The sequence below is a fragment of the Pimephales promelas genome, chromosome 15 (genome assembly GCF_988280905.1).
Source record: "Pimephales promelas chromosome 15, fPimPro1.hap1.1, whole genome shotgun sequence".
NCBI lineage: Eukaryota > Metazoa > Chordata > Actinopteri > Cypriniformes > Leuciscidae > Pimephales > Pimephales promelas.
Window position 1 is genome coordinate 35160001 of NC_142783.1, and position 17793 is coordinate 35177793.

The 17793-nt window shown below is 39.6% G+C and overlaps 1 protein-coding gene across 3 annotated transcripts in view; it reads left to right on the forward strand.

The window, feature by feature from the left end:
• Positions 1 to 17793, forward strand: part of LOC120473264 (cysteine-rich motor neuron 1 protein) — a 128076-nt gene that overhangs the window by 13319 nt on the left and 96964 nt on the right. For 2 of the 3 annotated variants that reach the window (XM_089120620.1, XM_089120621.1), the window contains 5 exons: positions 5223 to 5402; positions 6398 to 6601; positions 9830 to 9958; positions 11645 to 11798; positions 16835 to 16956. In XM_089120620.1, the coding sequence (XP_088976746.1) occupies positions 5223 to 5402; positions 6398 to 6601; positions 9830 to 9958; positions 11645 to 11798; positions 16835 to 16956 (789 nt within the window). The remainder of the gene's footprint in view (positions 1 to 5222; positions 5403 to 6397; positions 6602 to 9829; positions 9959 to 11644; positions 11799 to 16834; positions 16957 to 17793) is intronic. The other variant, XM_089120622.1, reaches the window with a different exon arrangement.

Sequence of the window (17793 nt, forward strand, 5' to 3'; positions counted from 1 at the left end):
CTGAGCTGAAGATTCAGTCAACTGTTATCTTACGTTCTTGCCTATATTTTCTGGCAACCCGTCACAATTTAAGGTTGATGGTTTAGCATTTGAAAATGAAGAAATTAAGACAGAAATATACTTTTTTTTAAATGTATTTTGCACTATTATATATACTGTATATTGTATTTCTTGTTTCGGTTAATATTTTTATGTAGTAATAATCAAAAATATTTTATATAAATTAAAAATTACAAATAAAATAAATACAAACTTGTTTAATTAATAATAAAACATAATGTAGAACTTCACACTCAAACTGGCAATGCGCATATATATATACAATATATTTCTTGATTAATTTTTAATCAAAAATAATAAAACATTTTAATACAAGTAAATAATTCATAGTAAATTATAAAATAAATAATAATAATGATACATTTGTTTATTAATAATAAAAAATGATGCATAGCTTCACTCTGAAACTGGCAACTTTCTATTTTTATATTTTTGTATCACTATTATAATATATTTTTTGTTTTGTTTAATATTTTATTTAATAATAATCAAATAAAATAATACATTTTAGATAATAAATATTTATAATTAATAATAAAAATTATTATATTATTAATATTATTTTATACATCAAAATCACCCCACTAAGTCTATTAAGATTAGGGGCGTGTAAACGGTGTGTAAGTGGTGTGTAAGTGGTGTGTAAGCGGTAAGTGGTGTGTAAGGGGTGTGTAAGTGGTGTGTAAGCAGTGTGTAAGCGGTGTGTAAGTGGTGTGTAAGCGGTAAGTGGTGTGTAAGGGGTGTGTAAGGGGTGTGTAAGTGGTGTGTAAGCAGTGTGTAAGCGGTGTGTAAGTGGTGTGTAAGCGGTAAGTGGTGTGTAAGGGGTGTGTAAGTGGTGTGTAAGGGGTGTGTAAGCGGTGTGTAAGCAGTGTGTAAGGGGTGTGTAAGTGGTGTGTAAGCGGTAAGTGGTGTGTAAGGGGTGTGTAAGTGGTGTGTTAGCGGTGTGTAAGGGGCGTGTAAGGGGTGTGTAAGCAGTGTGTAAGCGGTGTGTAAGTGGTGTGTAAGCGGTAAGTGGTGTGTAAGGGGTGTGTAAGTGGTGTGTAAGGGGTGTGTAAGCGGTGTGTAAGCAGTGTGTAAGGGGTGTGTAAGTGGTGTGTTAGCGGTGTGTAAGTGGTGTGTAAGTGGTGTGTAAGCGGTAAGTGGTGTGTAAGGGGCATGTAAGGGGTGTGTAAGCAGTGTGTAAGCGGTGTGTAAGTGGTGTGTAAGCGGTAAGTGGGGTGTAAGGGGTGTGTAAGGGGTGTGTAAGCGGTGTGTAAGCAGTGTGTAAGCAGTGTGTAAGCGGTGTGTAAGTGGTGTGTAAGCGGTAAGTGGTGTGTAAGGGGTGTGTAAGTGGTGTGTAAGGGGTGTGTAAGCGGTGTGTAAGCAGTGTGTAAGGGGTGTGTAAGTGGTGTGTAAGCGGTAAGTGGTGTGTAAGGGGTGTGTAAGTGGTGTGTTAGCGGTGTGTAAGGGGCGTGTAAGGGGTGTGTAAGCAGTGTGTAAGCGGTGTGTAAGTGGTGTGTAAGCGGTAAGTGGTGTGTAAGGGGTGTGTAAGTGGTGTGTAAGGGGTGTGTAAGCGGTGTGTAAGCAGTGTGTAAGGGGTGTGTAAGTGGTGTGTTAGCGGTGTGTAAGTGGTGTGTAAGTGGTGTGTAAGCGGTAAGTGGTGTGTAAGGGGCATGTAAGGGGTGTGTAAGCAGTGTGTAAGCGGTGTGTAAGTGGTGTGTAAGCGGTAAGTGGGGTGTAAGGGGTGTGTAAGTGGTGTGTAAGCGGTAAGTGGTGTGTAAGGGGCATGTAAGGGGCGTGTAAGCAGTGTGTAAGCGGTGTGTAAGTGGTGTGTAAGCGGTAAGTGGGGTGTAAGGGGTGTGTAAGGGGTGTGTAAGGGGCGTGTAAGTGGTGTGTAAGCAGTGTGTAAGGGGCGTGTAAGCAGTGTGTAAGCGGTGTGTAAGTGGTGTGTAAGCGGTAAGTGGTGTGTAAGTGGTGTGTAAGCGGTGTGTAAGGGGCGTGTAAGGGGTGTGTAAGCAGTGTGTAAGCGGTGTGTAAGTGCTGTGTAAGGGGTGTGTAAGGGACATGTAAGTCAAGTCACATTTATTTATATAGCGCTTTTCACAATACAGATTGTATCAAAGCAGCTTCACAGTGATAACATTAAAAGGAAGCACAACACAGATCAACAACATTGCTAAACACTAAATAACCCCAACTGAGCAAGCTCAAAGCAAGGCAAAAGCAAGGCGACAGTGGCAAGGAACCAAACTCCATCAGATTGGATGGAGAAAAAACCTTGGGAGAACCCAGTGTAAGGGGTATGTAAGGGGCGTGTAAGCGGTGTGCAAGCGGTGTATAAGCGGTGTGTAAGGGGTGTGTAAGCGGTAAGTGGTGTGTAAAGCCTGTAACAGCAGCTCTGCTATAGCGGCACGGCACAGAAACCAAATCTCCCACTTTACTTTTCCTGAATCCAGTCCAAAATACACCCTGGAGAATCCCAGCTTCTCCATATCAGAGCATCTTATTCCCAACCGCACATAATGTGGGAATTAAAACACACAATGCACTCAAAGAGGAGTGTGTTCATCATGGACGCCGACTAAAGACTCTGCTGAGGAATGAATGAATTGTGTGGATTTGAGATTGGATGAATGTAATGTTTCAGTGTTTCTCTCTGGAGTTTGTGAGCCAATCTAGAGGTGGTTGGACCAATCTAGAGCAGTCTGGATGAATATTTTGTGCATTTTTAAAGTTAAATGCATAAATCTAGTGCACTTGGAGAGCTGAAGTAAGAGCGCCAACCCCATTTCAGTGAACAAATTTACTAATAGGCTCATTTTACAACTCCCTCAGAGTTAAACAATTCAGTTTTACCATTTTCGAATCCATTCAGCCGATTTTCTGATATTCCATTGACTTCCATAGTAGGAAAAAATACTATACTATGGATACTATGGAAGTCAATGGGACCAGAAACTGTCTGGTTACTGATATTCTTCTAAATATCAGAAAATCGGCTGAATGGGTTCGAAAACGGTAAAACACGACTGTTTAACTTTGGGGGAGTTGTATAATGAGCCTTTTTTCCAAAAAAAGAGGAGTATCCCTTTAACGTCAGCTTGCAAAACTGTTGCGCTCACTTTCAAAAGTTGTACATTTCCCAGAGAAACTCTACGTTGCTTGCAATACTTTTGCATTTTTTCTCAAAACATTTTCGTTCCCACAAGAAATTTTGCATTCATTCGCACAACTTTATCTTGCAAAACCCTCTTGACACTTTATGATGGATGTAATATGAGGTTGGAGGAAAAACTATATATCAGTGCTTTTGCATGCAAAGTTTCTCAGGGGAACGCAAAAGAGAGAACACGAATCTTTCACGTTTCACACCGTGACTGTTGTGCATCATGATGTCACTGTCAGACAGGACAGATGTGTGATCCGGAAACACTGGAAACCGGATCACGGCGGATCGGGACTCGGCACATGCTCAGGGAATGAGAATCTTTATTTGTCATTATACGATAGAGTACAACGCAATCATATGCAATCCTGCCAGTGACACGAAACACCGAGTTCCTGTTGTGAGAGCCAGACAGACAGGAAGTGATGAGGTGTGAAAAGGGGGCGGAGTCAGTGAGACAGGGCCTCAGTGTTTGCTCTGGTTTAGCGTCAAATATTCTGTTTTACCAACAACCCAAATTCCGGCGTTGGCCTCTTGGCCCGGCGCTAAATGTGCTCTGCGTCCTGGAACTAATGGACTTAAGGAGAAGCGCGGCGGCGGCGGAGGAAAAACTGCTTATGCTTCAGGCCGAAGAACACAAGGAGAGGCTGATGGGAAGGTTCAATAGGTCACTGATGGGAATGTGTGTGTGTCTTGAGTCAGTGTGTGAGAATAAGAGAGATCGTGTTACAAAGAAAGAGTGGTGTGTACAAATTGGTAAAAAAAATATCTAATTTGTTAATGTTAGTCATTACAGATACTTTTGCACCTGAAAAAAAATATTTCCTTAAATCACTTAATTTCATAGATTGGAGCCTGACATCCAACTGAAAATCCTCCAATTTCTAAATAACTGAATTGCTTTAAACAGGGTTCGTACAAGGTGTTTAAAGTGCTGGAATTTGACTATACATACACACACACACATATATACGTATATATATCTAATGAGCCGTACAGCGTTTTTTGTTGGGTTATCGTTGAGTTACCATTGTGTTGTCGTTGGGTTTTTGTTGGATTACCTCGTTGGGTTATCGTTGTTATCATTGAGCTATTGTTGAGCTATCGTTGAGCTATCGCTAAGCTATCGCTGAGCTATCGTTGAGCTATCGTTGACGTTGGGTTATCGTTGGGTTAACGTTGAGCTATTGTTGACGTTGGGTTATCGTTGGGTTAACGTTGAGCTATCACTGAGCTATCGTTGAGCTATAGTTGATGTTGGATTATCGTTGAGCTAGCATTGAGCTATCGTTGACGTTGGGTTATCGTTGGGTTAACGTTGAGCTATCGTTGAGCTATCACTGAGCTATCGTTGAGCTATCGTTGACGTTGGGTTATCGTTGAGCTAGCATTGAGCTATCGTTGACGTTGGGTTATCGTTGGGTTAACGTTGAGCTATCGTTGAGCTATCACTGAGCTATCGTTGAGCTATCTTTGACTTAAGGTTATCGTTGAGCTATCGTTGGGTTAACGTTGAGCTATCGTTTATCGTTGAGCTATCACTGAGCTATCGTTGAGCTATCTTTGACTTAAGGTTATCGTTGAGCTATCGTTGGGTTAACGTTGAGCTATCGTTTATCGTTGAGCTATCACTGAGCTATCGTTGAGCTATCTTTGACTTTGGGTTATCGTTGAGCTATCATTGGGTTAACGTTGAGCTATCGTTGAGCTATCACTGAGCTATCACTGAGCTATCGTTGAGCTATCTTTGACTTAAGGTTATCGTTGAGCTATCGTTGGGTTAACGTTGAGCTATCGTTTATCGTTGAGCTATCATTGAGCTATTGTTGAGCTATCGTTGACGTTGGGTTATCGTTGGGTTAACGTTGAGCTATCGTTTATCGTTGAGCTATCATTGAGCTATTGTTGAGCTATCGTTGACGTTGGGTTATCGTTAGGTTAACGTTGAGCTATCGTCTGTCTGTGTGTCTGTAAATGCTCCATATATCTGAACAGAAGAGTTGTGTGTGTTGTGCAGTTCCCCCGCGGTGTGTTCGTGACGGGCAGGAGTTTGCGGAGGGCGAGGTGTATCGCATGGACTCGTGCTGGAGGTGTCAGTGTCGAGGAGGAGTGTCCTTCTGTTCCCGGGCCGAGTGTGCCGAGCCGGACTGCCAGAACTTCTACGTTCCCGAAGGAGAGTGTTGTCCCGTCTGTATAGGTATGAACATCATCGGCTGAGAGCGTGTGTCTCCACACCACTGAATCGGTGGAAATCAGTTCAGATTCTGATTCAGACCGTAAACCATTTTTGAGTGTAAAATGCATTTTATTTTCACTATTTAATTTCATTTTTTTATGTGAATTTACAGTGATGCATTTGGCAGATACTTTCATCCAAAGCAACCTAAATTTCATTAAAGGCGTGCTTTTTGCTTTTTTAACAGTTCAAGCATTTCTTGGGAGCCGAACCCATGACCTCGGGATTGTGCCGTGTTGAGATATTCATCAGCCACCCAGTTTTATCATATGCACTGGTTTTAGTACATTTCCAGAAGCTCAAACAGCAAAGCATGGCGGTAGCAACACCAAGGTCTTGGGTTCGACTCCCAGGAAAACAAGAACTGAGGAAATGTAATAGTGGCGTGAATGCAATGCAAGTCGCGACGGGAATAAAAGTGTCTGCCTAATGCATGAAGCTGATGGTTTCATCTAAAACCAGTCTCTTATAGTTGATTGCAATTAAAGATAAACTATGATAAGGAAAAAAAATCACATTTTTGATGACAGGTCACATACCAGTGAAAACACAAACTCAACAGTGACACCCTGAAGATTACTGAAGTCTCCACACGTCTCAGATTTCAGTCACAGTCGCAGATCTGTGCGTTACAGCCGTGCCCTTGTGCTCCTAAAGGTTAAAGGTCAAGCTCATATAATTTCTGTGAGACCAACTGTAGTCAACAGATCAGATTTGTGCTCTTGCTCTAAAAGTTTCAATGATAGATTCTCAGTTAACATTTTCCCATTCGAATGAATGTGTTTTGCATGCAGGACAAAAAGTCAGAATTGTGCGTTGTTTTTAAATTTACGTTTTTATACTTTTATTCCGTGGCAAAAATTATTCTTCATACCTTTGAACCAGAAATAGATAATTTTCTGAATTCATAGCCACTTAATGGGCTCAGCAGTGTGTGTGTGTGTGTGTGTGTGTAGATGTGGAGCTGCTGTCGGTGGAGAGCTCGAAGGCCAGCTGTTGGGTCAGTCACACACTGCGAGCGCACGAGGAACAGTGGAAGGAGGACGACTGCACGTTCTGCCAGTGTGTGGATGGAGAACCGCACTGCACCGCCATGGCCTGCAAACAGAGCTGCCAGAACCCGGTCAAGATCCCCGGAGAGTGCTGTCCGTTCTGTGAGGGTACGAAGCAACACAAACGCTTGATATCTATATCTATGTAAGGGTTAATGCCCGACGAGAGGTTTTAATGGACGACGGCGAGGCGTGAACCGGCCGACGCGCAGCTTCCATTAAAACCTGACAATGGACACCTCGTCGGGCATTAACCCGCTTATACCATGGTCACTTGCCAAATAAAACATTTTTAAAACATTAGCTGCTAGTTTATATTTTAATTAGGCTAAATCCCCAGATAGCAAACTGACATTGAATCAACGTGGAAATATGACATCGAAACAACGTTGATCTGACATTGTTTTGCTCATCGAATTAACGTTGAACCAACGTCAGACGCGTCATTCTTTCAAAACTAACGGAAGATCAACTTGAAATCAACGGGTGTTTCAACGTTATGAAAGCAAACCAATTTTCGATTTTCATTTAGCTTTGAAGAATGCCGCATCTGACGTTGGTTCAACGTTAATTCGATGAGCAAAATCAACGTTGTTTCAATGTCATGAGAGACGTCGTTTCCACGTTGATTCAATGTCAGTTTGCTATCTGGGTCTATTTTTTACAAATATTTATAGTCCAAGATATTTATAGTCCGCTCAGCTTGTAGTACCCTTCAGGTTCAAAAATGCATTTTTTTTTTTTTTCATGAAACACAAAGGTAGGCATAGTTATTTTTTTTTTAATTACACATAAAACAATTAATCAAACAGGCTTCTTAGGCTTGAAACGCTGTACTCTCCTCCTGCCTTGGTCGTCTGGACAGCTGCGTAAAACTCCCGCAGGTCTCATTCAGAGCAGCAGCGTGTAATTTTCTTTGGGACGTTTCTTTGTTTTATTTACATTTTTTCTTTCTTCAGCAGCATCCCAGTCGTCAAAGTTGTCATATTCAGTTGTCATATAGTCGCTCATTGTTGTATTAGTAGGCTATAATATCTAACTAACGTTAGATGTTGTTTTGAAAGAGCAAATTGTTAACGGATACTTTGACTGCCTGTTGCTATGGTTACTCACAGCTGTTGTGGGCAGCGCATTTATTTATTTATTAATTTCGAATAGTAAACAGGCAGTTTCACCAGAACTACTTTACTAGGTGTCCTCTATCACTTTTTAACGGACACCCTGCAGCCAATCAGAATCGAGTATTCACCCAGACCATGGTATAAATATCTATAATCAGAATACGGTTACCCAGCGAGCAATATCTGTCATTGCATTCTCGGTGAACTGTAGACCCGATGTAGTCCGGTGATCAAAACCTTTCATCAAAGTTATATATGAATTTTGAACATTTACCCATTCGTGTCTTATGCCAGGTTTGATTGACTTTTTTGATCCACTTCAAATGTGTACATATACTGTACACACACACAGTAATGCTGTAATGGAAGCACAGGTTCAGTTCCTGCTTCAGGCTGAAATCTGTCTCTGTTTAGCGGTAGCTCCAGATATTGCCAAAGGTTTATTGTATCTGGAGCTCTTGAAACACACACGTACACACACACACAGCCCATTAAAGCTGAAGCTGACGTGTGTGTGCTGTGCACTACAGAAGCTTTGGCTTTTACTGCTCCGACCTGCCAAATGGAAGCCACCTGTGTGCTTAATTACAGATTTCTGGAGGAATAATTAGTCACACTTCTTTACCTGCGGACGTGCCAACATGTCTGCGATTGATGCTTCTGCACATGTGATCTCAGCGTGTTCCTCTAAAACCAAGGGTTGACGGCCGTGTTTGATTAAGAGACAATCAAAAGAGAAGCGTAGTCATCAGGGCCGTCAGAGATCATGTAATTGCTCGGTGTTTACGTGTAAGCGATGTAAACCGGACGCTTCTGCTTGCAGTTAAACTGTAAACCTGTGAGGATGCGTTTGTAGCGAGCGACCCCCGGATCGGATCGCATGTGCCAAACAACAGATGCATCCACAGTCTCACACGCAACATGCACCAGTGTTTACCAGACACATCTGAGCGCTTGCAACACCGCTATAAATCTTACTTTCTCTGGAAAGTAGAAAATAGTCAACGTGAAATCAAATCTGATGTTATTCTAAAGAAAAAAATGTCTTCATAAGCAAAGTATGGGTGGTATTGGGTCATTTAGCACTGGGTGGAGGGACCAAAATCTCATTTCCCAGAAGGAGTTGTTTACATGTTTAATTGTTAAGACTAAAATTCATCTAAAAAGTTACATGCATGCAGTATATACACTATAAATTACCTATATTTAAGTGCTGGGCAATGATTAATCACGTCCGAAATAAAAGTTTGTGTTTACATAAAATATGTGTGTGTGCTGCATGTATATTAATACATGCATGTATATTTAAGAAAAAATATTATTTATATGTAAAATATTTATATTTATATTAGGGCTGTGCAAAAATTAATTGCGATTAATCGCATCCAAAATAAAAGTCTGTGTTTACATAATATATTTGTGTGTGCTGTATATAATTATTTTGTATGTATAAATACACACGCATGCATGTATATATTTAAGAAAATGTGTTATTCATATATAAAATATTTATATTTATATCATTTAGATTATGTATTTATATATATACAGAATTTAAGCGCAAATAATTCTTAAATATATACATGCATGCATAGGTATTTATATATACAAAATAATTATATACAGCACACACAAATATATTATGTAAACACAGACTTTTATTTTGGATGCGATTCATCGCAATTAATTTTTGCACAGCCCTAATTTATATACAATATAAATTATATATAAATCAGTATATACATGAAAATATTTCTTAAATATATAAAAGCATGTGTGTGTATTTATATATATATGCAAAATAATTATACACAGTGCACCCACTTATATTATGTAAACAAACTTTTATTTTGGATGCGATTAATCGTTGCCCAGCACTAAAACAAATATTTTTTTTTTACAATTTTCTCAATCAAAGAATCCACAAAAATATGAAGCAGCACAACAGTTTTCAACACTGATAATAATCATAAATGTTTGATCATCAGATCCTCATATTAGAGTGATTTCTGAAGGGTCATGTGACACTGAAGACTGGAGTAATGATTGATTTGATCACAGGAATAAATTACACACTAAAACAGCGATTTTTAATTGTAATAATATTTTTGCTGTATTTTTGCTCAAGTAAATGATGCTAGCTGTCTTTCGTCTCTCTGAAAGCTTCATTAATTGGTGAAAAGAAAGCGAAACTATCTGAGTTTCTCTCTTCCAGAGCCGTCGTACGAGACTGTGAGTCCGCTGCTCTGCCCACCGCTGGAAAACTGCTCTCTCTCCGGGAACGAGTGTCCGTTCGGCTTCCAGCAAGATCCCAGCGGGTGTTTGCTGTGCCAGTGTGTCAGCAGTGAGTGCACACACACACACACAAACCCATGAGAACTGTGTTGCGTGCAAGTCTGTGTTTGAGAAAGTGCCAACGGCCCGCAACACAAGCAAACACTGACGCGAGCAATAATGATCTCAGACACGAATCCACCTCACAAATATGAACAATAATCCCCACGACAGGAATTATTCTCAAGCTTTTTAGTCATGTGAATCGTCAGGGTCAGGGGTCAGTCGGGCGGTTGGGCATCATGGTGCTCGTGGGATTGGAAGCTGCTCTGAAGAATATGTAGTTCTTAGAAAATGTGCAACATGCACTAACATCATTTTAAAAATGAAGATTGGGATTTCTGCACCACTAGCAGCATCAAACGTTTTTGCAAATAAAAATAATTCGATTTGAGTTTTAACCAATTGTACTTGACTTTCTGTAAAGCGTTTATCGACTTGACCGTTTTTATGCAGTCAAACCAAACATCATCCAGACGCCAGATATAAGTTGTGATGTTGTTTCTCTAGTGTGATCAGGACACTATAGTTCACTTCTGTGAGTGACGAGAGCAAAATAAAGTAAACTGAGACATATTACACACAATAACTCTTCATACAGTGACATTAATAAAACTTTCGGACACTTTGAGCTGATGATGTTCTGCTGAAGTGTGTTTTCTGCTCTTTTCACACACACACTGAACAACATTCGCATTGCTTGGTCACTGTTGAGCTAAACTGGTATTCTCTAATTTTGTAGTTAAAGGATTAGTTCACTTTTAAAAAACTTTGCTGATAATTTACTCGCCCCCGTGTCATCCAAGATGTCCATGTCTTTCTTTCTTCAGTCAAAAAGAAATTAAGGTTTTTGATGAAATCATTCCAGGATTTTCTCCATATAATGGACTTCAATGGGGTCCAAACGGTTCAAGGTCCAAATGAGAGTTTCAGTGCAAACTGTTCAAAGGGCTTTAAACGATTCCAGACGATGAATAAGGGTCTTATCAAGCGAAACGATCGCTCATTAAAAAAAATCACAAAATGTAAGTTTTATAAGCTCAAATGTTCGCCTTGCTCTGTTCTGTGATGTGTTTGTGACTCTCCTGTTCGAACTCGTTCATCAAAATGAACAAATCTTTTCCAGAGTCAACTCGTTCATTTAGTTCATTGAATGAACCAAATGACACGAAAAAAGATTCGTTCATTTTGATAAACGAGTTCGAACAGGAGAGTCACAAACACATCACAGAACAGAGCAAGGCGAACATTTGAGCTTATAAAACTTACATTTTGTGATTTTTTTTAATGAGCGATCGTTTCGCTTGATAAGACCCTTATTCATCGTCTAGAATCGTTTAAAGCCCTTTGAACAGTTTGCACTGAAAGTGTCTTTTGGACCTTGAACCGTTTGGTCCGGATTGAAGTCAAAAACCTTAATTTCTTTTTGACTGAAGAAAGAGAGACATGGGAGAGAGTAAATTATCAGCAAAAGTTTTTTAAAAGTGAACTCCTTTAACAGCTGACAGATATTCAACATAATTCATGTGAGAGTCCAACAGAAGGACGGACAAAAGCAGTCACATATCAAACACTGAGTTCTGCTCACATTTATCACCATTTACTCAACTATAGCCGAAACACTGATAAATAATCTGAGAATTGTTGAAGATGTGTGAGTAATGTTGGTTTGACTGTAAATAATCGTTTGTTTCAGATGAAACCTGTCCGGATGTGTCGTTGTACTGCTCTCTGGACTGTCCCCTGGGTTATGATAAGGACGTCTACGGTTGTGAAGTGTGTGAATGTAGCGTGTCTGCACCAAAGTGCCGACCCATGACCTGCAGCAAGACCTGCCCTTATGGATACGTGTAAGTGGATATCTCTGCACGCCGCAGAAAGCATCTTGTTGTCTTGTTCATCACCAGTACCTTCATCTTAGACCCAAATAGAAGTATAATTTCAGCATACATTCTTCCACTTATCACATGGATTTTTTTATTAAGTTAGCATTGAGCAAGGTTATGCTAAGATGTCTTTTGCTAACTGAATCGCCTTAACGCTGCATCATTTTACACTATATATTTTTGGTACTCGTTACATGGCTATAACTTTTAAATGATGAGGTAAGGCACCATAAACCTCTTTCAAAGTGTGGAACCCAGGGTTAAAAATGATTTCAGGGTTAAAATAATCTTAACCCAGGGTTAAAATAATCTTAACCCAGGGTTAAAAGTGACCTCATCACTGGGTTAAAATAGTGTTAAATCAGATTTAAACCTATTACTAACCTCTGTCTAAATATAAATGTAATATGTTTAACCCAGGGTTAAAGGTAATGACAGGACAGGGTTAAAATAGTATTATACCAGGGTTAACAATGACCTCCTCATGTGGTTAAAATAATGTTATGCCATATTTAAAAACATAGCTAACCTGTCTTAAAATCTGCATGAAACGTTGTTAATCCAAGGGTTAAAATAATGTTAGCCTAGGGTTAAACACAGTGCTAACCTCTGAATATTGATGTGAAGCGAAGTTTAACCCAGAGTTAAAAGGACCTCATCATGGGCTAAAATAATGTTAACCCAGGGTTAAAATCTGTGCTAACCTCTGTCTGAATATGACGTGACTGCATCACAGGTTTAAAATCATTTTAACCCAGGGTTAAATGCAGTGGTATCCTCTGTCTAAATACAAGTGTGAAATGTTTTGAACCAGGGTTAAAAGTGACCCATATTAATAATAATAACCCAGGGTTAATTTTAATCCAGCGTTAAAATTGATTAAAATATTTGTAACCCTTAAATGCAGTGCTCTTCTCTGTCTAAATACAAGTGTGAAAACATTGCTTAACCCAGGGTTAAAAGGGATTTAAATAATTTTGATCCAGTGTTGAAAACGACCTCATCACAGGTTTAAAACAATGTTTCCTCAGGGTTAAACTCAGTGCTGTCCTCAGTCTAAATACATGTGTGCAATATTTTGAACCAGGGTTAAAAGTAATCAAAATAATAATAACCCAGGATTAAAATAGATTAAAATAATGTTAACCCTTAAATGCAGTGCTCTTCCCTTTCTAAATAAAAGTGGGCAACATTGTTTAACCCAGGGTTAAAAGGTATTTAAACAAATTTGATCCCATGTAAAAAAAAAAGAATTCATCTCAGGGTTAAAACAATGTTTCATCAGGGTTAAGTAGTGTGCTATCCTCTTTCTAAATACAAGTGTGCATTATTTTGAACCAGGGTTAAAAGTGATCCAAATAATAATAAACCAGGGTTAATTTTAACCCAGTGTTAAAATAGATTAAAATAATGTTAACCCTTAAATGCAGTGCTCTTCTCTGTCTAAATACAAGTGGGCAACATTGATTAACTCAGGGTTAAAAGGTATTTAAACAAATTTGATCCAGTGTTAAAAACGACCTCATCACAGGGTTAAAACAAATGTTTCCTCAGGGTTAAACAGCCTGACCCTCCAACACCGTGAACCTGGTCAAACATCTGGCCACTTTGCTCTCCTCGCACTCTGCTTTCATTTTAAAACCGTCCCTCGGTTTCAACACAGCGATCAAACGCAGGTCAACACAAAAGCGTCAGTATGTGAGCGTGAGGTGTGATTTCACTGGTGTCTGAACCACGAACCCCCAGTGGAGGATGGAGAGGATAGATTTTCACTGGTTTGAGCTCCCTCGGGGGGGCCGAGGGTTTCCGGGATCATTTCAGAAGAACCTTTTATAAGTTTGAGCCCCGTCTTTCGTCTCGCTCCAGAGGAAATCCCTGTTTATAGTGGCTCATGTCGAGATGGTCTTCTGCTTTGAGCGTTTGTTGCTGCCGGTTATTGCCAGTAAGATAAACAGATGCAACAAAGATCTGGAAACAGACCCAAAGATCATGACCGTTTGAGGAAGATGATCCTCTTCTGTTTCGAAAATATCTTTAGCCTTTTCCAACAAACCCCTCAAGTTCAGAAAACCCTTTTGGATAATGTGTTTAGTTATAATGTTTTCTTCGCTTAAGGGGTTTATTGGAACCAGTGGGTCTTGTGCACTGGATTTTGTCCGAATTAGGCCTGATGTGATTATAATTGTGATGAATATATGCATTATGCACTATAAATACAATCAAGTATTATTATCGAAATAAGGGAAATTGCCAGCCATATTTCCAGCTTTTGTCTCTGTGATTCTGGAATATGTAAACCGTGTCTCTGAATCTGTGAATTATGGTCCAGATGAATGATTGAGTCCTGTGCGTCACAGAGAACGAGTGACTGTTTACACTGACATTTTACACGCTCGAACGAGTCGGACTCCGCACAAAAGGGGTCTTAAATCGTTTCCCCTATTCAATGGGGCTAAAATGTCATTGGATTTGACAGGACGTAAAGGGCCGCTGGAATGCGTGTCGAGTCAGCAGTGAAAACGTTAAAGCTGGACTGTGTTTGTGTACTGTACACCTCGACTGCATGCTGTCCAGCGAGGGGACGTGTTTGATTCTAGTTCAAGGAGTAGTTCCCTTTAAAATCAAAATCAGCCCATGATTTACTCTCCCTCAAACGATGATAGATTTCATAGATATAAGATAGAAGATGCACTTTTATGATGGATAGATGAACTTTTATGATGAATAGATGAACTTTTATGATGGACAGATGCACTTTTATGATGGACAGATGCACTTTTATGATGGACAGATGCACTTTTATGATGGATAGATGAACTTTTATGATGGATAGATGCACTTTTATGATGGACAGATGCACTTTTATGATGGATAGATGAACTTTTATGATGGACAGATGCACTTTTATGATGGACAGATGCACTTTTATGATAGACAGATGCATTTTTATGATGGACTGATGCACTTTTATGATGGACAGATGCACTTTTATGATGGATAGATGAACTTTTATGATGGACAGATGCACTTTTATGATGGATAGATGAACTTTTATGATGGATAGATGCACTTTTATGATGGACAGATGCACTTTTATGATGAATAGATGAACTTTTATGATGGACAGATGCACTTTTATGATGGACAGATGCACTTTTATGATGGACAGATGCACTTTTATGATGGATAGATGCACTTTTATGATGGACAGATGCACTTTTATGATGGACTGATGCACTTTTATGATGAATAGATGAACTTTTATGATGGACAGATGCACTTTTATGATGGACAGATGCACTTTTATGATGGACAGATGCACTTTTATGATGGATAGATGAACTTTTATGATGGACAGATGCACTTTTATGATGGACAGATGCACTTTTATGATGGATAGAGGCACTTTTATGATGGACAGATGCACTTTTATGATGGATAGATGCACTTTTATGATGGACAGATGCACTTTTATGATCGACAGATGCACTTTTATGATGGACAGATGCACTTTTATGATGGACAGATGCGCTCTTATGATGGATAGATGCACTTTTATGATGGACAGATGCACTTTTATGATGGAAAGATGCACTTTTATGTTGGATGGGTGCAATTTTATCATGCATAGATGGACTTTTTTGAGCTTCCAACTGTTTTTGCATTTCACTTCCATTATAAAGCTTGGAAGAGCCAGGACGACTACTTTAATGATCTTTCATATGTGATCTATGACGAGGTCTCTATGATTACTCAGTCATTAATATTTAATCCGCAGCCCTGAGCAAAAGTGATTCAGAGTTCATGAATCGGCTCATGTGGCGTTCGAACCTTCAACCTTTCAGTAATCAGCTCAGACATGAAGACATTTAACTTCCACATTCGATTTCGATTTCGATGTTGCAAAGTTCATTAATTTTGAAGCAAACTCAATTGTAATATTTCACCCTCATTAGGTTGTATTAAATATAGTGGGCATGATATTGTCCACTAACACTAGCGAGGGCTCTAGAGGTGTGTGTGTGTATGAGCGATCTGGTGCTGCTTTTATCTGGACTCGTGAAGCTCATATAAAGCAGAACCAGATGCCCGTTAGACCCGTGTCAGCATCTGGATCCGGTGTATCGCACCCAAACTTTAATGAATCACGACGCTATACGCATAAAAGTGTCCTGCGTTGTTATGAGGTATCGTGAGATGTGCTTTCATCCGTCCTTAGAAGTTAAAGTGGGTCTGAACTGGAAACAGCAGTCGAGCTGCGCTTCTGTCGGCTGGTTAGTGCTGGGTGAACTAGTGACCTTGGGGAGCATTACAGAAAGATCCGAACTTTAGAGTCCTGTGTGATCTGGTTTAACAACCACGGCATTTTCTGTTAGGACCTCATTTAGGGCAAAAGCTATAGACCTTAAGCGCCAGAGACACAAGTGCGCAAAAATAGTCTGGTTACATGAGCCGAAGCGCTTTCCAATATGCAAAAGGTAATATCAGATCCTTCTAGAATACCGTATAGGATGTACCGAATATCCTTCAGTTTTATGCAAAGCAGAAATGCGACAAATAGAATATCAGATCTCTGTCATATGGCCAAAAATAAATGCTCATAAAAACATGTAAGTCAAGTCATCCTTATTTATATAGCGCTTTTAATAATGTAGATTGTTCCAAAGCAGTTTTACAGATATAAACATATAATTTAAAGTAACAGAGATTGGTTTGGTTTTATAGCGTTGGGGTTAGGGTTAGAGTTAGCGTTAGGGTTAGGGTTAGGGTTAGGGCGAATAACATTCGCTTTATTTGTAGAGTGGAATAGGGAGAGGCTAGGCTAGTGCCAGTTGTCATCGGGTCTTTACACACCACTGAAAACATAGTTATGTTTTCGATTTTTACATTTCTGTCAATAGATCCTTCTAAATATTACACACTGCACCTTTAAGATAGGATGTTTCTGTAATAAACACACATTGAGCTGATGTGAGTGTGTGTTGTGTGTCTCCCCACAGGAGGAATAAACACGGGTGTGAGATGTGCCGGTGCGTCAGGTGTCCTCCGTTCACCTGCGATAAACACTGTGTCGACGGATACAAGAAGAGCAGAAAGGGCTGCAGCGTCTGTGTGTGCAAAGGTGAGCATGAGGATCACAGCAAGGGTCAGAGATCACGAGGCAAGCAACCCATTCATAAAACCTCCACTCGTCATCCAGAGCATAATTATAAACTCATCATTGGCACAATATCAGCCGTTCGGAGGATGTTGACTCAGGTGGAGACCGAGATTAAAACAGGATATTATATAAGATAATATCATTCTAATATGGTGACAGTACTAATGTACTAATCAAGTATTAATATATTGAGGTTTAGTTGTAGTGGCTTTAATTTATGTTTTAAAACTAAATCCATGAAAAAAAAATTATTAAATAAAATAAAATCTGAAAAATAAGCTTTCAGCTCGTTAAATGATTTGCTTAGTACAACTGAAATAAAAATGAATAAAAACTATACAGACAAATTTTGAAGTAAAAATGACACAAAAATACAAAAACTAAAATTAAAATGGGAAATATCAAAATAATTCTATTTAATAGTATATCAATGATAGTAATAATCAATGTGTAGAGGCCTCGTTTATCAAGAGATGTTCCAGGAAACCATTCATAAGACCTCCAAATGCACAAAAAATAAGGGAACGGATGCTGTGCACCATTCGGTTTGTAACTCATTAGCATAATGCCTGCCTCTGGTCCTGATTGGCTGAGCAGCATCTCTTAGCCCCGCCCTCAAACACTAGTGTATCTGAGACTGGGAGAGTCGGGCTCGTGTTGTTGGGGTCGAGAAGACGCTGTTCTCCACTTTGATGAGATTGAGACGGTGAAACTACTGTTCGTATCACTGTGATCAAGAGCTGAGATTCAGATCTGACCAATCAGAGCAGAGCAGCTCTCAGAGAGGCGGAGCTTAGA